An 18,307-nucleotide genomic window follows, 5' to 3' on the forward strand; every position below is an offset into this window, starting at 1 on the left:
ATTAGAATGCCAAACAAAAAATTCTAAGCAAAATTTTAATAATAACACTCAGTGTAAATCATATTCAGAGTAGAATTTAGTTTTAAAAGAAATTGAAAATGTTTTACCTAACAGCAATAACTAAGACAACTGGGTATTTCTGTAGCCTGAGAAGGCCTAATTTTATGAAAGAAAACTCTAAGTAATATGTAATAGAGCCTATCAGAAGAAAAAATGTCCTATAAGTATAATCCTCTTTTTTAAATCTTGGCTGGGGAGGCTGAAAACATAGCCCTGGTTGTGAAAAATGCCTCCTTAACTAGGGGTTGACTATTCATTGGGCCCCCTCCAAAAATCAGACTAATTTGTAATACTCAGAAATGGCTACATAATTTGTGGATCCCCTTGTCTAAATACTGTGAAGAATTTCGAGATGGCAACGGACAACTGAGCAGTAAGCAAAGCATAGGGTGCTGTGTGACTGCACATGGGAAGCTTGCCCTGGTAAAACTCTGTTCATAGCTCAGAAGAGCATTGTAATCACAAATGCAAATCCAGGAGTTCCCGTTGGGACTCAGTGGTGAGCGAACCCAATTAGTATCCATAAGGACATGGGTTTGATCCCTGGCCTTGCTCAGTGGGTTGGGGATCTGATTGCCATGAACTTTGGTATAGGTCGCAGCATGGCTCTAATCTTGCGTTGCTATGGCTGTGGAGCTACAGCTGCCTGGCAACTGTAGCTCTGATTTGATCCCTAGCCTGGGAACCTCCACATGCTGTGGTATGGCCCTAAAAAGAAACAAACAAACAACAAATGCATATCCAAAGAAGGAATTGTTGCTGCTGCCATGAAGCACCCAGAGGTTCTAATTTATTGATTGTTTTAATATTTCCAACGAGGAATCTCCATGTATTTGATAATCAATACACCAAATTTACTAAGAGCTTCCTCTCATGATTAATTTTTCTTTTGCTAAAGAGGGAGCCAAACTGTTTGCAAGATTTCTGGGTACTTGAGTGACCTGTTCATTCATTGAACAACTGTTTACAGAGCACCTGTTAAATGCCAGCCATTGTCAGCTGTGGGGCTGCAGCTGTGAACGGGATGGGGATGGAGGATCCCTGCCTTTGTGAACTGTTTAGTGGCTCAAGGAAAGGGCTCAGACAAGCACACAGTCACACAGGCAATCATAGTTAGGAAAGCACAAATGTCTGGAGACCATTTAACCTGGGGACCTAACCTGGTTTAGGGAAGGGGATTTACTCCAGGTAGGTACCTTTAAAGAGAGTTATTTAGTTATTTAGTTATTTTAGAGCTGCACTCTCGGCATATGGAAGTTCCCAGGCTAGGGGATGAATTGGAGCTGTAGCCGCTGGCCTACACCAAAGCCATAGCAATGAAGAATCCAAACTGCATCTGCAACCCATACCGCAGCTCACGGCAACGCCAGATGCTTAACCCACTGAGTGCGGCCAGAGATTGAACCCACATCCTCATGGTTCCTAGTTGGGTTCGTTAACTGCTGAGCCATGAAGGGAACTCCAAAAAAATATATACATGTATATATTTTAAATGAGGCCATAAGGAGTTTCTGCTGTGGTGCAGTGGGTTAATGATCTGGCTTGTCTCTATGGAGATGCTGCTTCGATCCTAGCCTGGTGCAGTTAAGGATCGGGCACTGCTGTAGCTGTGGTGTAGGTTGCAGCTCTGGCTCACAGTTACTGGCCTGGGAACTTCTGTATGCTGTATGTGCGGTTGAAAAAGAAAGAATTAAAAAAATAGGGAGTTCCTATCATGACTCAGCAGTAACGAACCCGACTAGGATCCATGAGACGCTGGTATGATCCCTGGCCTCCTCCAGTGGGTTAAGGATCCAGCGTTGCTGTGAGCTGTGGTGTAGGTTGCCGATGAGGCTTGGATCCGCTGTGACTGTGGCTGTGGTATGGGCCGGCAGCTGTAGCTCCAATTCAACCCCTAGCCTGGGAACTTCCATATGCCGCAGGTACGGCCCTAAAATACAAAATAAATAAAATGAGGCCTTAACAATGAGCAGGAAGTAATCTGGTGAATTAGGATTTGCAATTCCAGGCTGAAATAATTGAGATGAAGGAAGGAATGTAGCTTTGGGTTGAGTCCTCTTGGATCATTTTTTAGACTTTGAACTTTAATGTAAGGGTAGTAGGAACTCTTTGAAAGCTTGTAAATGGGAGACAAGATGATTAGATTTGGGTTTTAAAAATGATCATTGTCACTGCTGTGCTTAGAGGGGTGGGCCCTGCTGGCATATATAGTGCCTTGCTGCAAACCAGCAAAAGGCTTGTCTTCTGAGTGGACCAATTAGAAGAGATATATTGCTTGTCCCACAGGTTGGACCAAAGGTAGCTCCTCGAGCCAGTCAGTTTGTGTGGGCACAGCCTGTGCACTTGTATGTGGCCACCTTGGGAGTGGGAGAGAATGGGGTGTGGCCCAATAGTGCAGTCACCCAAGGATGGAAAGGGAGGGGTTAGGGTAGCCCTCTCCCCAAGAAGGAGAGAGAGAGAGATTGTGTATAGTTGAAATCAGTAAGAAGGTGGTGTCTATTTGGTTATAGTTGATGGAGAGGGAGGTATCCCAGGATGATATTTGGCATAAATAACTGAGTAGGATAGGGTCGTGAAACCACTTATGGTTAAAGGGCAACACCAGAGGAGGAATGGGTTGGCACGAATTAGGGGAGTGAAGATAATTCCATTCAGATCTGTTTGTGAGACATCCAGGTGGAGTCAGGAAGTAGGCAACGGGGAACTCCTGAAAGAGATCTGGGGTGGAAATAGATGTTTGGGAGCTGTTGCAAATAAATACAATCACTGCATATGAAAAAGATGATCCAGTACTCACCTAGTTCAGTCTGTTGGAGCATGAAAAACTTAAAAAAGATCATCCCAAGAGGGATGTAGAATGAGAAGAGGATGGGGCTGGCCCTGGAGAGTTTGATCATTGAGCTTGAAGGAGAGGAGAAGCTGGTTCAGACCACTAAGCCAGGAACACCTGCAGGGTAGGGAGGAAATGTGGGGTCTGTGGCCCTTTCTTCTTTCCTTGTTTGCTTTTCAAATTGAGAATGGAGAGACTTCTATAATGCTGTTGGAAAGTTTCTGGTAGAGAGGGAGAGGCTAAAGATGTGGGAGTGAGAAATAAATGCTAGGGCCAGACTTCAGAGAAGGTGACAGAGGACGGATTCCAGAACACAGGTGTGGGATTGAACTTTGGTAGAAAGTGGGAGGGAGAAGATGGATAAAGAGGCCTTAGATTTGGTGAGAACTGTGAGGCTTTTTCTTTGAAGGAGGAGGCAAAACCATCTGCCTGAATTTGGTGTGTTTGTGTGTAAAGTCAGACATTACTGTCAGCCAGTATTTATTGAGCATTTTCTTAGGGCCAGACATTGTGGTGGGCTCTCTGGAAAGTATTAGGAATGTTGGTTGCGATTGGTTGTGGCCTTATGATAAAATAAGAAATACATATTTGGTCTCTGTCTCCAGTTTCTCTTAAAACCCTTGGCATTTCCTGAGAGGCAGGGGTAGTAAAAAACATCTTTTGTTATTCATATAGGAGCCTCTTTCCACACTTGAGTTTACATATGTATGTGAGGTGGGGGAGAGGCTAGGTAGCCCCAGGATAGGACTAGTCTTTTTTTTTTTGTTTTTGTTTTTTTTTTGGTCTTTTGTCTTTTTAGGGCTGCACCCAAGGCATTTGGAGGTTCCCAGGCTCGGGGTCTAATTGGAGCTGCAGCTGCTGACTTACATACGCCACAGCAACGCCAGATCTGAGCTGCGTCTGCAACCCATACCACAGCTCACAGCAACATCCGGACCCCCCAACCCACTGAGCGAGGCCAGGGATCAAATCTGCAACCTCATGGTTCCTAGTCAGATTCATCTCTGCTGTGCCACGGGAACTCCCAGGAGGGGACTAGTCTCTAGAAAAGTCGAGGAATTAGGGGGTTGGAACTTTTCAGCCCCATCTGCTGACCTCAGGGAAGAGGAGGAGGTACCCAGGGATGGGCTATAAAATCACTTCTACAATGCAATGCTGTTTGGAGAACTTCTGGGTTGATGAGCGCATCAAGGTGCTAAGCAGGGGTGGCCAGGGGCCGGGAGAAGAAGCCAGGAAGAGCAGCACCCACCCCTCTCCCCATACCTTGCCAGGATCTCTTCCATTTGGCTCTTCCCGAGTTATATGCTTTCTAATAAACTGATAGTAATAAGTAAAGTATCCTCTGCAATCCTAGCTGTGCCAGCAAGTTTTTGAACTTGGGGTGTAGGGGAATCATGGGACCCCCTGTATTTGTCATTGGCCTGGGCACCCCATTTGCAGCTGGCCTGTGAAATAGGTGCAGTCTTGTGGAACTGAGCCCTTAAGCTGTGGGGTCTGGGCTAACTTTGGCTAGTCAGTGATTGAGTCGAAGGGTTGAGTACCCAGTTGGTGTCAGAACTGGGTGGTGTCTGAAAGAAAAAACTTCCCACTTTTGCTATCAGAAGTGTAGTAATTGTCTCCATGTTACAATCTTTTAGGTGAAGAATATCAAGAGTTTTGACTTCATGGTCAGATTTATAAAAATATTACACCTGCTGACTCATTTGCAAGGTCAGTTGATTGAAAATTACCAGACGAAGCTTTGTATAATTGGTGGGTAGTTGGAAAACTGTCAAGGTTTAGGAAGCAGAGCTAAGAGTGTTCTGTTTTCCCACATATCCCTGTGACCCCAGACAGACAGCCATTCAAGCAAAATGTTACAGTACATGGAGGCTGGAAGCAGTCATTCAAGTGCTCGATTACACAGTAATTAACTGGAGTTTTCAGAAATAATGAAGCGTATTTAATCTCTTGTTTTCATCACAAATATGAATTGCAGTGAGCAAGAAGTTTTGTGCCGTAAGTAATTAAACTAATAGGTTTTATTTCTTCTTTGCCCTTTTTGTTTTGAAGTGCTTACCATTTAAGACTACATGCACAGCGGTACATGTAAATTTTTTTTTCTTTTTACGACTGTACCTGTGGCATATGGAAGTTCCCAGGCTAGGGGTCAAATCAAGCTGCAGTTGCCGGCCTACACCACAGCCATGGCAACACTGGATTCAAACTGCATCTGTGACCTACACTGCAGTTTGAGGCAACGCTGGATCCTTAACCCAATGAGCAGGGCCAGGGATTGAACCCGCATCCTCATGGATACTAGTTGGATAGTTAACCCACTGAATCACAACAGGAACTCCAGTACATGTCATTTATAAAGAAAGTTGCATATATTGAAAGTACTTACTCAAAGCTTTTATTCTTAGTAATTGTACTATAAATTTTGCAAGCTCATCATTAAAAACTTGGAGTCAAACTGCTCTCCACACAAACACACATACAGAGAAACATGACAGTCTGAAACTTGCATTCCTTGTAAACTTTAATCTAAAACTGCCTTTTCCCCATGATATGTACCTGTAGTTCATTTAGTGGAAAATAGGATTGCTATTAGAGTTAAAATAAGTACTCAAACTCTGGAAAGTAATGAATCCTGTGTTTCCTTTGAAATGCTTACATTAAACTTCCTTTAAACAAGCCACCTTGGGTACTTTAAAAAACAAACCAAAAAGACCATGGAACTTCCAGAAATGTTGTCATCAGTCCTTTGTTCTGGGACAGGTAAATGCTTTAAGTCCTGTGGTTTCTCATTCTTCAATTCACTGGTCCTGTCAGTGCTGCTGTCCTTGAACCCACAGAAGCCAGTTGGGGTGTTTTTGGTAAGCAGAGGTTGATTGAGGGCTGAAGTTCTCTGGGCAGGTGAAGGTTAAAAATTGAGTCTCAGGTTAGCTGCTTTGAGGCTCTGATTGCCTCTCCCTAAAAGTTCACTTGAGGCATATATGTATGTCAATATTCTGGCAAGATTCAACTGACCATCAGATTCAGCTGACTATCATGTTGGCGTCAGGTAACCACGAATTTTCTGGCATCAGCAGCTGGACCCAGGAATGTGCCCAGGGCACCATCCCAGGCTATCCGACTTGCCAGGCTTGTGTATCCTTTTGATATAAGTGTAGGGTGTGCCTCTAGAATATCCCACATAGATGATACACATGACACCGTCTTTGTTCACTCTTTTCTTACATGCCGTGTCACTCAAAGTCATTAAATTCACCCCAGAAGATGCAACACTCCTTCTGCTAATGAACAAAACCTCTGATTGACAGAGAAAATATCTGAAGCACATGTAGAAGCTACAGCGAGAATACGGCTGACCCAGGAATGTGTTCTTGTTTAGGGTTCTTGACCTTCACAGCCTCCAGGGTATAGTTGAAAACGAACACGTTTACATCTTACTGGCTATGCTGAATTATTTTAAGAGTACGACCTAACAAAATAGTCAATCCAACAATGTTGTAGGTTGGTTGCCTTTTATTGGAGAACTTGTAAGTTCCCTAAAAATAGAAGGCATGGCTATACAAATACAAGATTTTCAAACATGTGTCCAAGTCAGAATGAGTGCCTTTAAACACCTTATTGGTATCCATGAAACCAAGCAGGACCCTGAAGGGCCCTCCCAATATAAAGCCTCTTCATGCTCCCCTGTTTCTTGCTTATAGAAAAGAGATTTTAGTCTCTTAGACCTTCCTGAATTCCAAAGGTCAAATTCAAACAGTTACTAATTAGAGGAGTGAGAGAATACAGAGAGGAAAGGCAGTCAAGATACAATGGTGCAGCTATAGGGCAGGGTCCTGGTTCCTCCTGAAAGGATATCTGAGCTCTTCCACAGGAGCTAAGGCCCCCACCCAGGTGGAAGGTGGTAACTTCAGGCTGAGCATCAGCCTGTGGATCCCAGACTGGATCCCAGACAGGTTGGAACACCTGTCTGTTGCCTCATCACCAACCAATCAGAGAAACGTCAGACACCCTATATACCATTACCCACCCCCCAATCCCAACTTTAGCTATAAAAACTGTTTCCTAAAACCATTGAGGAATTTGGGAGCTTTTTGAGCATGGCTACCCTGGACTCCTTGTCTGGTGCCTTACAATAAAAGCTTCACTTTCCTTTGCCACAACCTAGTGATAGTAGATTGGCTTTACTGTGCACAAGGTCATGGACCCAAGCTTGGTTCAATAACATCCACTGATGTTTCTGGCCATTTTGAGGATGGTCCTTTGTGCCAAGTTGGACCCATTAGGAAAGGGACCAGTGTTTGATGGTAGATGTGCTGTTGGAACATAGTAAAAGTCAGCTTCACAAGGTAGATTGACCATGCTGGCTAATACCAATTTTTTTTTTTTTTTTTTTTGGTTGGGGGGGGGGTTAGGGTTGTGGTGGAGAGGTTAAAAATGTACATATAAGAAAAAAAATACACTAGTTTTCTTGTTTGACTCATACAGTAATTTCATTGTTTTTTGGCTTTGAAATTAGATATGTATTCACAGGGGGTGGAAAAAAAAAAAAGAAAAGCAATGTTTGATGGCAATAGACCACATAGGAGTCAGCTTCCCTATCCTCTGCCTTCTACCTCCCTGACCAAATTGAGCAAAGTGGTAGAGTGCAAAAAGGAACATCCAACCGGGTGAAGTTCAGGGTCAAGCCTCAACCTTCTACTCATTATTGACCCTTAGGAAAGTCACTTATCCTCCTGGGTCCCGGCTTCTTCATGTGTTCAAGAGGTGAGTGGGACTTGGGACTAGGTGGATTTTTTTCCTCATGCCTGGTTGCTTCTCTAAAATTTGCTGAATACCATGTCCCTGGTATCTGTCTCTAAATGGTCACGGTGACTATTACTATCTTAAAGGGCTATGAGAAGGAAGAAGCCCAGGAGTACAGCACTTTGTCTAACTTCATTTTGACCTCAATTCTCTTAAGTTACTGGACCTCAGAATCCACCCCATCCCCACAATCTAGTAACTGCCCCCAGAGCTGAGTTTCTAGCAGAACTAGATGTGTTCTGGGTTCTCAAGTTTCTTTCAGCTCTACAATGGATGCATTGTTTCCAAAATAGTTTACTATATTGACCAAGCCTATAATTTATCCCAGAAGGCTCAGCATATAACCTTTGTCTAAATTGTTTGACGTCAGGGAGATGCATTATTTGTGATTGTATTTTCCCCCCAGGACCTAAATAATAGGTTTGTATAATAGCTTTTGTAATAACAAAATAGTTTTTCATAATAGCTGCTCATGTGGAATTAAGTGTATTCAGGTATTTGTTAATAAACTTGAAATACAGTTTCTTATGTGTGTGTTGGGGGAGGGGGGTGTCAGAAAAAAGTTAGCCTTAGACATGAATTAAAGATTTGAACAATGTCCAGATAAGGAAATATAAACAATAATAGTCCATAAATTGCTAATGTTAGGAGTTCTCCTGTGGCGTAGCCTGTTAAAGATCCACCTTGGTTGCTGCAGTAGCTTTGGTCACTGATGTGGCATAGGTTCAATCCCTGGCATGGGAATTTCTATGTGTCAAGGGCACAGCAAAAACAAAAAAACAAAAAAAAAACTAATGCTCATTACAGGCTCATTATGTATGAAGTATAGGGTAAGCACATTATACTTATTCTTTTGTTGTTGTTGTTGTTGGTCTTTTTACCATTTCTTGGGCCGCTTCTGCAGCATATGGAGGTTCCCAGGCTAGGGATCCAATCAGAGCTGTTGTCACCAGCCTATGCCAGAGCCACAGCAATGAGGGATCCGAGCCGCGTCTGCAACCTACACCACAGCTCACGGCAACGCCGGATCCTTAACCCACTGAGCAAGGCCAGGGATCGGACCCGCAACCTCATGGTTCCTAGTCGGATTCATTAACCACTGAGCCACGATGGGAACTCCTATACTTATTCTTTATAAAAACTCACGTATGTATAATTGTTAACCAAATTAAATTGCTTGAAATTATTTTTGTTTTTAACCAGTGAAGAAGCTAAAACTTGGAGAGGTTAAGGGCTTATGGAAGTCTAAGTTGGTGGATGATGGTGCCTAGTACTTGGGTTGTCTGGATCTAGAGTTGAAATCATTGCTACCAAACTCTCCTTTCTTTCACGTGTCACCATACTCAGGAGAAATTAAAGAAGTACAAAATGAAACCTCCCTGATGCATCATTTTACAGTTGCAATACTGGCAAAAATAATTACACTGTGTATGCATACATAGTACACAATGAAGATAATTGTAGAGTACATATAGAGAAACTGGCACTCAGGTATTACTGGTGGCAGACTAAGTAAATACCATAGTCCATTTGAGTGGCAATCAAGGGCCATAGAAAGTAATAAATTTTAATCCGAGTCCTCCCGGAATTTCAAGGAAAAGCTAAAAGAAAAGGCAGATAAGAGTAAATTCAAATGTGTTCATAGCTCAAGTTTATATCAGTACAATTTGTAGGTCACACGTTAATTGTGACAAAAACAATGAAGACATTTTGATGGCCATTAATTGATAAAAGCATAATAGAAAACTGAATCCCAACTGCTATCCTGTCAGAGCACAAGTGTAAAACAGTGGTGCCCCAGACTCCATCAGAAGGAAGCATGTAAATGATGTGTAACTGGACTGAGACTGTGAACAGCTTTTTGATTGGAAATTATCTTGATCATCATGCTTTGCAAACATATTTAACTGGAGCATATGTTGAAGCATTGGGGCCGTTTTCTCCCAATTTACAATTTAGAAAAATTCCCAAAGTGAAAATTAAAAATTTAAACATGACAGTGTATTCGAGTAAATATCTCTCTCTACATTCCCAACCAAAAAAGATGATCACTGAATAGTTTTGGGTGTGCGCTTCTCAGATTTTTCCATTGTGCATTTACGATCTATTTGGAGCCTTGTTTATTTAATGGGCTTTAGTCTGTACAGAAGTACAGCTCATCTCTGAATGCCAGTTCATTTGAAGAAAACTTTTTCTTTGTCTACATGGAGAATTCCTTCATTCTTGGCGTTGGCAATACTTTCAATTCAATATACCTAAATGTAATTTAAATAAAATGATAGATGGGAGTTGCCCCACAAGTTTATGAGATTTTTTTTTTTTTTTTTTTTTTTTTTGGCTGCATCTGTGGCATGTGGAAATTCTGGGGCAGTGGATCAAACCCTGGCCACAGAAGTGACCCGAGCCCAAGCTGCTGCAGTGTCAATGGTGGACGCTTAACCTGCTGTTCCACAGCGAAAACTCCTATGAAGCTTCTTAAAGGGAACTTTCAGAGTTCAGATCACAAGTGGGTCTGGGAGGGTTGAAGAGGTTGTTCTGATGTGTCTTTGGTCTAACCCTTTGGGAGGAAAGTTTGTCATGTTTACACTCATGGGAAGAGTTGGAAGGTTCTGGGGCTCCTTGAAAGGTTAGGAGGTGGGGCGAGGTATAATTTGAAGCTGTTAATAACTGGATCCAGTGTTATTCTTGGCTAGAAAGTGAGACTGTTCTGCTCCCTCTGCTCTCTTAGGAGTTAGCCGTGGGTTGAGCCTCACCTCTTTCCTGCTGGTAAAGTGGACCAGATGACCACCAGATGGTCATCAGAGCAGCTAAAGCCTCAATTCCTTAACTGTTAAGTGAGAATAAAAGTGGCTGCACATTGGTTGAGAATGAAAGAGAAAATGTATGTAAAAAGAGCTTGCTAACTCTTAACATTAACAGTTTCCTTAAGTCTGCAATAGCTTTTACTATAAAAGCACCATCAATATGTTTGTGTGTGTATGTGTGTGTGTGTGTGTGAGGGAAAATAATGAGATTCCCTGCCACTTCCTTGTATTTTATTTTTATTTATTAATTTTTAGTTGAAATTTAGTTGATTTACAACGTGTTTCTGGTGTATAGCAAAGTGATTCAGTTATACATACATACATATATATATATATGTACACTTTTTTTTTTTTTTTTTTTTTGTCTTTTTGCTATTTCTTGGGCTGCTCCTGTGGCATATGGAGGTTCCCAGGAGTCGAATCAGAGCTGTAGCCACCGGCCTACACCAGAGCCACAGCAACGCAGGATCCGAGCCACATCTGCGACCTACACCACAGCTCATGGCAACATCGGATCGTTAACCCACTGAGCAAGGGCAGGGATCGAACCCGCAACCTCATGGTTCCTAGTAGGATTCGTTAACCACTGAGCCACAACGGGAATATATATATATATATTCTTAAAAAAAAGAATATACATGCTCTCTTTCAGATTCTTTTCCCTTATGGGTTATTACAAAATATTGAGTATAGTTTCCTCTGCTATACAGTAGGTGCTTGTTAGTTGTATATTTTATATATAGTAGTGTGTTTATAAAAAACACTATCAAAAAAAGTTCTCAGTCTTGTGCACATACAGTCTGGTTAGGATTTGTCTTGCAGTGGGACTCCCCATCATCCTCTGCTCTCTTGACCCTCAGCCCAGTCAGTGCTCAGCCTTCCCATCCCTGTCCATCATTCATTTGCTTTGGAACAGCAAAGTGCCTTATCATTCAATAGTAGGGGTCCTGGAGTTCTTGTCATGGCACAGCGGAAATGAATCCGACTAGGAACCATGAGGTTGCAGGTTCGATCCCTGGCCTCGCTCAGTGGGTTAAAGATCCTGCATTGCTGTGGCTGTGGTGTAGGCCAGCAGCTGTAGCTCCGATTAGACTCCTAGCCTGGGAACCTCCATATGCTGTGGGTGCGGCCCTTAAAAAAGCAAAAAAGAGTAGGGGTCCCCTAACCTAACTCAACTGCTCTTCTGCACAGATGAGACTGAAGTGCAGAATGGTTGAGAAAGTTATATCAATCCTGAAGATGGAATGAGAGCCACCCAGCATGAGGCCAGTTGTTTGAGGTTTCTTTATAGATATTCATTCTGTAAGACCCAACACTGAGTACTTTGAATTCATGTTCCACTCAATGACAGACTATAATTTGGAGCATTTAAGTATTATACTTTAGTTTCTTTATCTGGGAGAGACTATGAGTTAGAAGACACATGTAACAAAACAATCCAGGATACTGCCCTACCTTTTTTGGGGGTGGAAGGGAGTGGATTTTGCAATGTTTAGACTTTATTTATTTATTTACTTTTAGTCCTTACCAGTTGAATAAGCCTGTGCAAAGCCCAGGGAACAGTGTGAGTATCAGGGGAGGGAAAAAAGGCTGAGACCAGACTCTGATTACCAGGAGCTGACCAAGCATGTGCCTGGATCAGTTTAGAGATGAGGCTATGTGAAAATAGGGAGGCATAATGGTAATAACCCTTGTTTATTGAGCAACTGCTGCATACTAGTCACTGTGTTAATTGCTATAATACATGTTTTAAAAAATTGTCACTCACCAAATAGTCTTATTAGCTTCGTTTTTTAGATAAGGAAAGGCTCAGAGAGATTAGGTCATTTGCTGAAACCACCCATTAGAATACAGTATAGATAGGATTTATACTTGCTTGTGTTTCACTGCACACCCTTCTTTTGCTCCGTGGCTCCCATGAATGATGCTGAATTTCAAAGAAGGGGTAGTCATTATAGTTCAGAAAAGGGACCACTTGCAAGAGCTTGAGCTGAATTTTAACATGTTGAAGAGAATTGGGCTAAGAGCACTTCTCATTCTTGTTAATAGTTAGGAATGTATTTTTCCATATAGATTGAGAATATCTGCTTTGTCAGTTACATTTAGCGAGCTGAAAATCCAGACAATGGTATGACCTGGAATTTTGGGAATTCCTCTGAAAACAACAGGGCATCTAGTATTTTAGAACTAGAGTCTCTGGGAGCTAGGAAGTGTTTAAACCTCAGAATATTAAAAATTAGGATTGTTCAGAAAACCCAGGACCTGTGGGCTGCATGTTGAGCGGGTGGGACAGAAACCAGGGCCACTGTTAAGATGTCTCTGTTTAAGAAATGTTTTTGAGGAGTTCTCATTATGGATCAGTGGGTTGAGAACCTGACTAATATCCATGAGGAAGCGGATTTGTTCCCTGGCCTCATTCAGTGGGTTAGGGATCTGGTGTTGATACAAGCTGTGGCGAAGGTCACAGATGAGGCTCATGTTCAGTGTTGTGGCTATGATGTAGGCACACAGCTGCAGCTCAATTCAACCTTAGCCTGGGAACTTAAATATGCCACAGGTGTGGCCCTAAAGTGAAAAAAAAAAAAAAAAAGAACTGTTCTTCACAGGCGGCCTTGCTAACCAAGTATGCTCTACACCGTAGTTTTCTCATCTTAAAAATGAAGTATGGGGAGTTCCCGTTGTGGCGCAGCAGAAACGAATCTGACTAGGAGCCAGGAGGTTGCAGGTTCAATGCCTGGCCTCACTTAGTAGGCTAAGGATGCAGCGTTGCCATGAGCTGTGGTGTAGGTAGAAGACACAGCTCGGAACTAGTGCTGCTGTGGCTCTGGTGTAGGTCAGCAGTTACAACTCCAATTGGACCCCAAGCCTGGGAACCTCCATATGCTGTGGGTGTAGCCCTAAAAAGACAAATGGACAAAAAAAAAAGAAGTATGGGTAGAATTCTTTTGTGGTGCAGCAGGTTAAGAATCTGGGGTGTTGCTGCAGCAGTTTGGGTAGCTGCTGAGGCATGGGTTCAGTCCCTAGCCCAGGAATTTCCACATGGTGTGGGCCACAAAAAAAAAAAAAAAAAAAAAATAAAAATAAGAAAAAATTAAGATTGAGAAAATGAACCTTAACGTACCTTTCAAATCTAAATTCTGTTTCCATAAAACTATGGCACTCTATTCAGTACTATAAGCTACCTAGGATTCAGTTGTTTTTTAAAAAAAAGAAAATGAAAGAAACAACTTTTTTTACTCTTCAGTCTGGAATTTTGAAGGGAACAATGAGATCTTTTATACTCATTTTGGCCTGTAGTGGTAATGAAGTTGAAAATTCCTTTAAAAAATAAACGTGTGTGTGTACATGTGTGTAAACAGACGTACTTCTGTTCATGCCTATCAAGGTCAGCCTCTGCGAATGAACTCTCCTACCTCGGAGGACAGATTTTTCCCGTTTCAAAGTTAGGTTAGCCATTACTCATACTTGAAGGAAATTTGGATGACACTAAAACCATGTAGGCAGTAAGAAACACACAGGTCTTTGAGAGGGAGCCAGGCAGATGATCTCTGTTCTTTATCTTCAAATTTTTATAACACCAGACTTGGAAGGCTTTGTGTGTTCAACCAACCTGGGGTCATTCTTGCCTATACTCCTAATATACTTCCTTTAATGTGTGTCTTTCCCTAATTTAAAAAGCCTTTTCTATGTTTGCCTAACTCTCCTCACCTCCTCAGAAGGTGTCTGTTCAAGTTATAAGCCAGTGGCATTTTTAAAAATCATAACAAAGAGGTTTTTTTTTTTTTTTTTTTTTAAATAACCCTCAAGGTTAAAACTGGGTCATTAATGGAGTCAAGGAAAATTTAGCAGTGTTAAGTATATTTATAGTGTTATACATCTCCACTATCCATTTCCAGAACTTTCCATCATCCTAAGCGGAAGTTCTGTACCCATTAAACAATAACTTCTCCTTTCTCCCTCCTCCTGCCCTGGTAACCTCTATTATATTTTCTATCTCTATGAGGTTAATTACTCTTATTAGGTACCTCTAGTAAGCAGAATCATACAATCATATAGAATTTTCTTTTGTGACTGGATTGTTCACTTAACATAATTTCATTCCTTTTTAAGGCCAAAGAATATTCGTGTGTGTGTGTCTCTGTGTCTGTGTGTTAGGGGCAGATAAGGAAACAAAGACGTTCAGAAAACAAACAGCAGATCAAGTCTACTCTCTAGTCTCTGAGTACTTATTGTTTGCCTTATATTTGCAAAGGAAATTTTCAGAATAGTGTCTGGGTGTTCCTCATTTCCTTCCTTTCTGGAATGATTGGAACATTTTCATGATTAATGAGCAAAGCTCATTTGATGGATGAGAAGCCATCCCAGGGGAGGACAGCTAGCCCTGGAGCCAGGCCACCACGATTGCTGCTTCTATGCAGGACTTCTGTGTAGCCTTCTGGGCTCCTTCTCAGAAGGGCTTCTTCCTTCTTTCCTTCCTTTCTTCCTTTTTTAAGGGCCCCACCTGTGGCTTATGGAGGGTCCCCGGCTAGGAGTCAAATTGGAGCTTCAGCTGCGCATCTATGCCACAGCCACAGCAACATGGGATCTGAGCCACATCTGCGACCTACAACACAGCTCATGGCAATGCTGGATCCTTAACCCACTGAGCGAGGCCAATGCTGGATGGATACAAGTTGGGTTTGTTACTGCTGAGCCACAATGGGAACTCTGAGAAAGGCTTTTTCTTTTCTTTTTTTTTTTTTAATTATTATTTTTTGTAATAGTTACTTCCCCATACAATTTTTTTTTTCTACTGTACAGCATGGTGACCCAGTTACACATACATGTATACATTCTTTTTTCTCACATTATCATGCTCCATCATAAGTGACTAGACATAGTCCCCAGTGCTACGCAGCAGGATCTCATTGCTAATCCATTCCGAAGGCAATAATTTGCATCTATTAACCCCAAGCTGCCCAACCACCCCACTCCCTCCCCCTCCCCCTTGGCAACCACAAGTCTATTCTGCAAGTCCATGATTTTCTTTTCTGTGGAAAGGTTCATTTGTGCCGTATATTAGATTCCAGATATAAGTGATATCATATGGTATTTGAATTTCTCTTTCTGACTTACTTCACTCAGCAGTAGAGTCTCTAGTTCCATCCATGTTTTTGCAAATAGCATTTTGTACTTTTTTATGGTTGAGTAGTATTCCATTGTGTATATGTACCATATCTTCCTAATCCAGTCGTCTGTCGATGGACAATTGGGTTGTTTCCATGTCTTGGCTATTGTGAATAGAGCTGCAATGAATGTGCGGGTGCATGTGTCTCTTTCAAAGAAAGTTTTGTCCGGATATATGCCCAAGAGTGGGATTGCTGGGTCGTATGGTAGTTCTATGTATAGTCTTCTAAAGTACCTCCATACTGATCTTCATAGTGGTTGTACCAGCTTACATTCCCACCAGCAGTGCAGGAGGGTTCCCATTTCTCCACATGCCCTCCAGCATTTGTTATTTGTGGATTTATTGATGATGGCCATGCTGACTGGTATGAGGTGGTACCTCATGGTAGCTTTGATTTGCATTTCTCTAATAACCATTGATGTTGAGCATTGTTTCATGTGCTTGTTGGCCATCTGTACATCTTCCTTAGAAAAATGTCTATTCAGGTCTTTTGCCCATTTTTCCATTGGGTTGTTGGCTTTTTTGCTATTGAATTGTATGAGTTGCTTGTATATTCTAGAGATTAAGCCCTTGTCAATTGTATCCTTTGAAACTATTTTCTCCCATTCTGTAAGTTGTCTTTTTGTTTTCTTTATGGTTTCCTTTGCTGTGCAAAAGCTCGTCAGTTTGATTAGGTCCCATTGGTTTATTTTTGCTTTTATTTCTGTTGCTTTGGGAGACTGACCTGAGAAAATATTGGTAATGTTGATGTCAGAGAATGGTTTGCCTATGTTCTCTTCCAGGAGTTTGATGGTGTCTTGCCTTATATTTGAGTCTTTAAGCCATTTTGAGTTTATTTTTGAGCATGGTGTGAGGGTGTGTTCTGGTTTCATTGCTTTGTATGCAGCTGTCCAGGTTTCCCAGCAATGCTTGCTGAAAAGACTGTCTTTTCCCTGTTTTATGTTCTTGCCTCCTTTGTTAAAGATTGACTATAGGTGTCTGGCTTTTTCTTATGAGAGATTACTTGCATCGTTTGGGGCATGTATGTGTCCCCTGTTTATCATCACTCTTCTGATTTCTTTACTGAAATCTTGCCTTCATTTCCACAGATGTGCTTAAAAATCGATTCATTGCTGTGGTTCATAACTGAGAAATAGACTTTGTGTCATAACATGAAAGGAGGTCTCTAGGGTTATGGAACATGAGTGGTAAACAGATACTACCTCTTACTCACCTTCCTCTTTTCTAAAAAACTGCTTTTGTTACACATCATAATCTTCCTTTTGCACTTCCTTTGCTTCAGGCTTTTACTCTGTCAGCATGCATAGAAACAAGGGGTGCTTTTCTCTTTTCTAGTATCTACATCCTACCCATTTTTCAAGATTCAGGTAGGCTGTAATTGAGGAAGCCTTCTTAGGCCCTTTCTTTTCCTTTAGATGGATTTAGAGCTTTCTTCTCTGTAGTGCAGACTGGAGTGTATTTCATGGGTCCTACCAAGACTGTGGGCAGAAATGGGAGGTTTTAGTTCCTCTTTCAGGCCGTCAGCTGCCTGTGTCCCTGGCTGTTCCTCAGAGGAGCACTTGCAAAGAATGAATACTATTTCTAAACATGAATGAGATGCACAAGTTATTTAAATGACATTTTGTTCCTTAGTACTGTAAAAAGTGAAGAAAAAAAAATTTTGTAGAACTTTTTATGCCATTAATTCAAGCATAGAGAACCTTTTATTTGTTTTTCTTTTGTAGGTGATCACACAGATGAAGCCTAGTTTTAGTAGCATCTAATTTAAAGATAGGGACAGAAGTTCCTGTCGTGGCTCAGTGGAAAGGAATCTGACTAGCATCCATGAGGACACAGGTTTGATCCCTGGCCTTGCTCAGTGGGTTGGAGATCCGGTGTTGCCCTGAGGTGTGGTGTAGGTCGCAGACACAGCTTAGATCCAGTGTTGCTGTGGTGTAAGCCAGTGGCTACAGCTCTAATATGACCCCTAGCTTGGGACCCTCCATGTGCCATGGGTGTGGCCCTAAAAAGACAAAAAAAATAAAATATAAAATAAAATAAAAAATAAAATTAAAATAGGGACAGGTCATTGAGACTTTCACTAATCATGTTTACTACGTATTTTAAGTTTTCATATAACTGTTTTTTGTTTGCTTTTGTTTTTTTGTCTTTTTAGGTCCACACACACGGCACATGGAGGTTCCCAGGCTAGGGATCTAATCAGAGCTGCGGCTGCCGGCCTACGCCAGAGCCACAGCAATGCCAGATCCAAGCTGTGTCTGTGACTCACACCACAGCTCACGGCAATGTCGGATCCTTAACCCACTGAGCAAGGCCAGGGATCGAATCTGCAACCTCATGGTTCCTAGTCAGATTCGTTTCTCTGTGCCACAACAGGAACTCCAAGTTTTTATATAACTGTTTAATAGGCTTTGACATGGAATTTAAACAGTTCATAGAAATGTGAAAAGAAGGTAAAAATGGAAGGAAAGAAAATAATAACTGTTCTGCTTACCAAGGCTTGAGAATATTGATTTATATTAGTTATGTTTAAAACTGATTAGCTATCATGATAGGTCTTAATTTTATCACTACCTTTAAGACTAGGGAAATGTAGCCATTTGTTTAAGCAGAGTTACAAATTACACATTGTTTGAAAAAGCACAT

At 41.7% G+C, this 18,307-nt stretch overlaps 1 protein-coding gene across 19 annotated transcripts in view; it reads left to right on the forward strand.

The window, feature by feature from the left end:
- The window catches only part of GCNT1 (glucosaminyl (N-acetyl) transferase 1), a 41,241-nt gene that overhangs the window by 3,562 nt on the left and 19,372 nt on the right, over window positions 1-18,307 (forward strand). For 6 of the 19 annotated variants that reach the window (NM_001444416.1, NM_001444411.1, XM_085007299.1 and 3 more), the window contains 1 exon segment: window positions 4,528-4,600. Coding sequence is in view for 8 of the 14 variants with exons in the window: in XM_085007299.1 (XP_084863425.1) it covers window positions 4,528-4,600 (73 nt within the window). In the remaining 6 variants the exon portion in view is untranslated. 19 annotated transcript variants of the gene reach the window in all.

The sequence above is a fragment of the Sus scrofa genome, chromosome 1 (genome assembly GCF_054392235.1).
Source record: "Sus scrofa isolate SSC_HxYL_T2T_F1_AM1 chromosome 1, Sscrofa_HxYL_maternal_Yorkshire_Landrace_v2.0, whole genome shotgun sequence".
Classification (NCBI taxonomy): Eukaryota; Metazoa; Chordata; class Mammalia; order Artiodactyla; family Suidae; genus Sus; species Sus scrofa.